Genomic DNA, 1,842 nt, shown 5'->3' on the forward strand with positions numbered 1-1,842 from the left:
TATTATGTTATTCTTATACATTTTTCTAAGATCCACATTCGTGTGACAATTTTTTTCCAGAACTTTTTTGCTGCCGTAAACACCAGAATTTCCCCATTGTGGGACAATAAAGAGATTTCTACTCTGTTATATTCTTTAAAAAGGGGGAGAAAGATACAAGTAAATCTAAACTATGTATGTACACTGCAAAAAATGGAAATCTACATGAGTCATTTTTGCTTAAATTAAGTGAATTTTTTCTTGAATTGAGGAGATAAGTGAGACAATGGAACAAGACAATTGACATTTAAAATAAGAAAAAAAAACAATTGCTTTGTCTTATTTCAAGTGAATATTATCTAATTATCAAATTTTAGGAGTAGAAATGCTCATTTCATTGGCAAATCATCTTATTTACCTACTAAAATTGAGGGTAAATACACTTATTTTAAGAAATGTTGTACTTATTTCTAGATGTTTTTTTGCAGTGTATAAAAATATGTCTTGTATTCAAAAATTACTTAGTATAATATACTTAGTATATTACTTAGTAATTACTTAGTACAAAAATTACTTAGTTAAGCAAATTGTTCAAAATAGCAATTAAAAAATTATTTATAGTCCCCACACTGCAGATATATTAGAATCTGTCCTTAAATTACAGTCAAACCCATTTACACAGTAGCAGATAAAACCTTAAATCAAACATTACCGCCACATATCTGACTCAATAACCATTACACTGCATTTGTTCTTGAATTGAGGAGGTAAGTGAGACACGTTGCCAATGGAATAAGACAATTTACATTTAAAATAAGAAAAAACAATTGCATTGTCTTTTTTCGAGTGTATTTTATCCAAATATAATTTTAAAAGTAAAAATACTCATTCAATTGGCAAATCATCTCATTTACCTGCTCAAATTAAGAGTAGATACACTTAATTTAAGACATTTTTGATAATTTTGATAGTTTTTCCAGTGTAAAACAACTATTTTCATTCATTTTAGATGGAATTATTCACATACTTGGATTATATTAAACTGAACTTCCAATTTTCACCACTGTTCGGCACCAAATACCTTTTTCGTCCAATCATGGAGGAGCCTCATTGCTTGATCTCGCAATGAATCCTGGGATACCCGAGGATAGATGGGATACATCGGACCCGTCCTTCCAATTAGGCTCAAAGAAGGACGCATTTGCAGGCTAAATAAGGAGGAGTCTTGGAATCAGACCAGACCTTCTTGGTGCTATGACGTAATCGGCCATCGAATCTGGCCTTGGGAAGATGCAGCCCATAAATTCAAACCATTGTTTGCTGGTTTGTCGTCATTTCTTTGCCTCCTTGTTGTCAGTATTCGTAGTTCTCAGTTTTTGCAGACATATGTTTTTGGATTTTTGCTTCTGTCACCCTTTTTTCTTATTAAATCTTCAAGAATCCACTTCAGTTCAGCGTGTGCATTTGTTTGCTGTCAAACCTCCACCCCACCGTGACAGATTTCTAACCAGCAGCTTCTTCTGGTAAAACACTGAAATGTTTCTGCGTCTCATGACTCCATGTTTCTCCACAGATTCTGCAGGAGTTGCAGAGGCGGCTGAAGCAGAAACGGTCAACCGTCCACTGGAAGGACGTGGTGACGGAGAACTGAAACTACGGAAACTGATTAACGGGAAACTGAAGCCCCCCCAAACCCCCCCAGAAAGACAAAACAGCAGGGTGGGGAGGTCTGGGTGCAGCAGGCTTAGATTGGTTAAAATCTTTGACTCTGTGTTCTTTGTTCTGTATTTTATTACTGTTGTTTCTTCTCAGGTGTTTATTTTTGCTCTTTGGAGTTCAACCTTTCAGATCTTCTGACCTGTT

The 1,842-nt window shown here is 35.1% G+C and overlaps 1 protein-coding gene across 1 annotated transcript in view; it reads left to right on the plus strand.

Annotated features, from left to right (window-relative positions):
- LOC107087690 (5-hydroxytryptamine receptor 3A-like) overlaps positions 1–1,630 on the plus strand; it is an 8,041-nt gene extending 6,411 nt beyond the window's left edge. Inside the window, exon 7 of the mRNA XM_015379402.1 lies at positions 1,553–1,630. Within this exon, the coding sequence (XP_015234888.1) occupies positions 1,553–1,630 (78 nt within the window). The remainder of the gene's footprint in view (positions 1–1,552) is intronic.
- The last annotated feature ends 212 nt before the right edge of the window (positions 1,631–1,842 follow it).

The sequence above is a fragment of the Cyprinodon variegatus genome, unplaced genomic scaffold (assembly GCF_000732505.1).
Source record: "Cyprinodon variegatus isolate N-32 unplaced genomic scaffold, C_variegatus-1.0 Scaffold191, whole genome shotgun sequence".
NCBI lineage: Eukaryota > Metazoa > Chordata > Actinopteri > Cyprinodontiformes > Cyprinodontidae > Cyprinodon > Cyprinodon variegatus.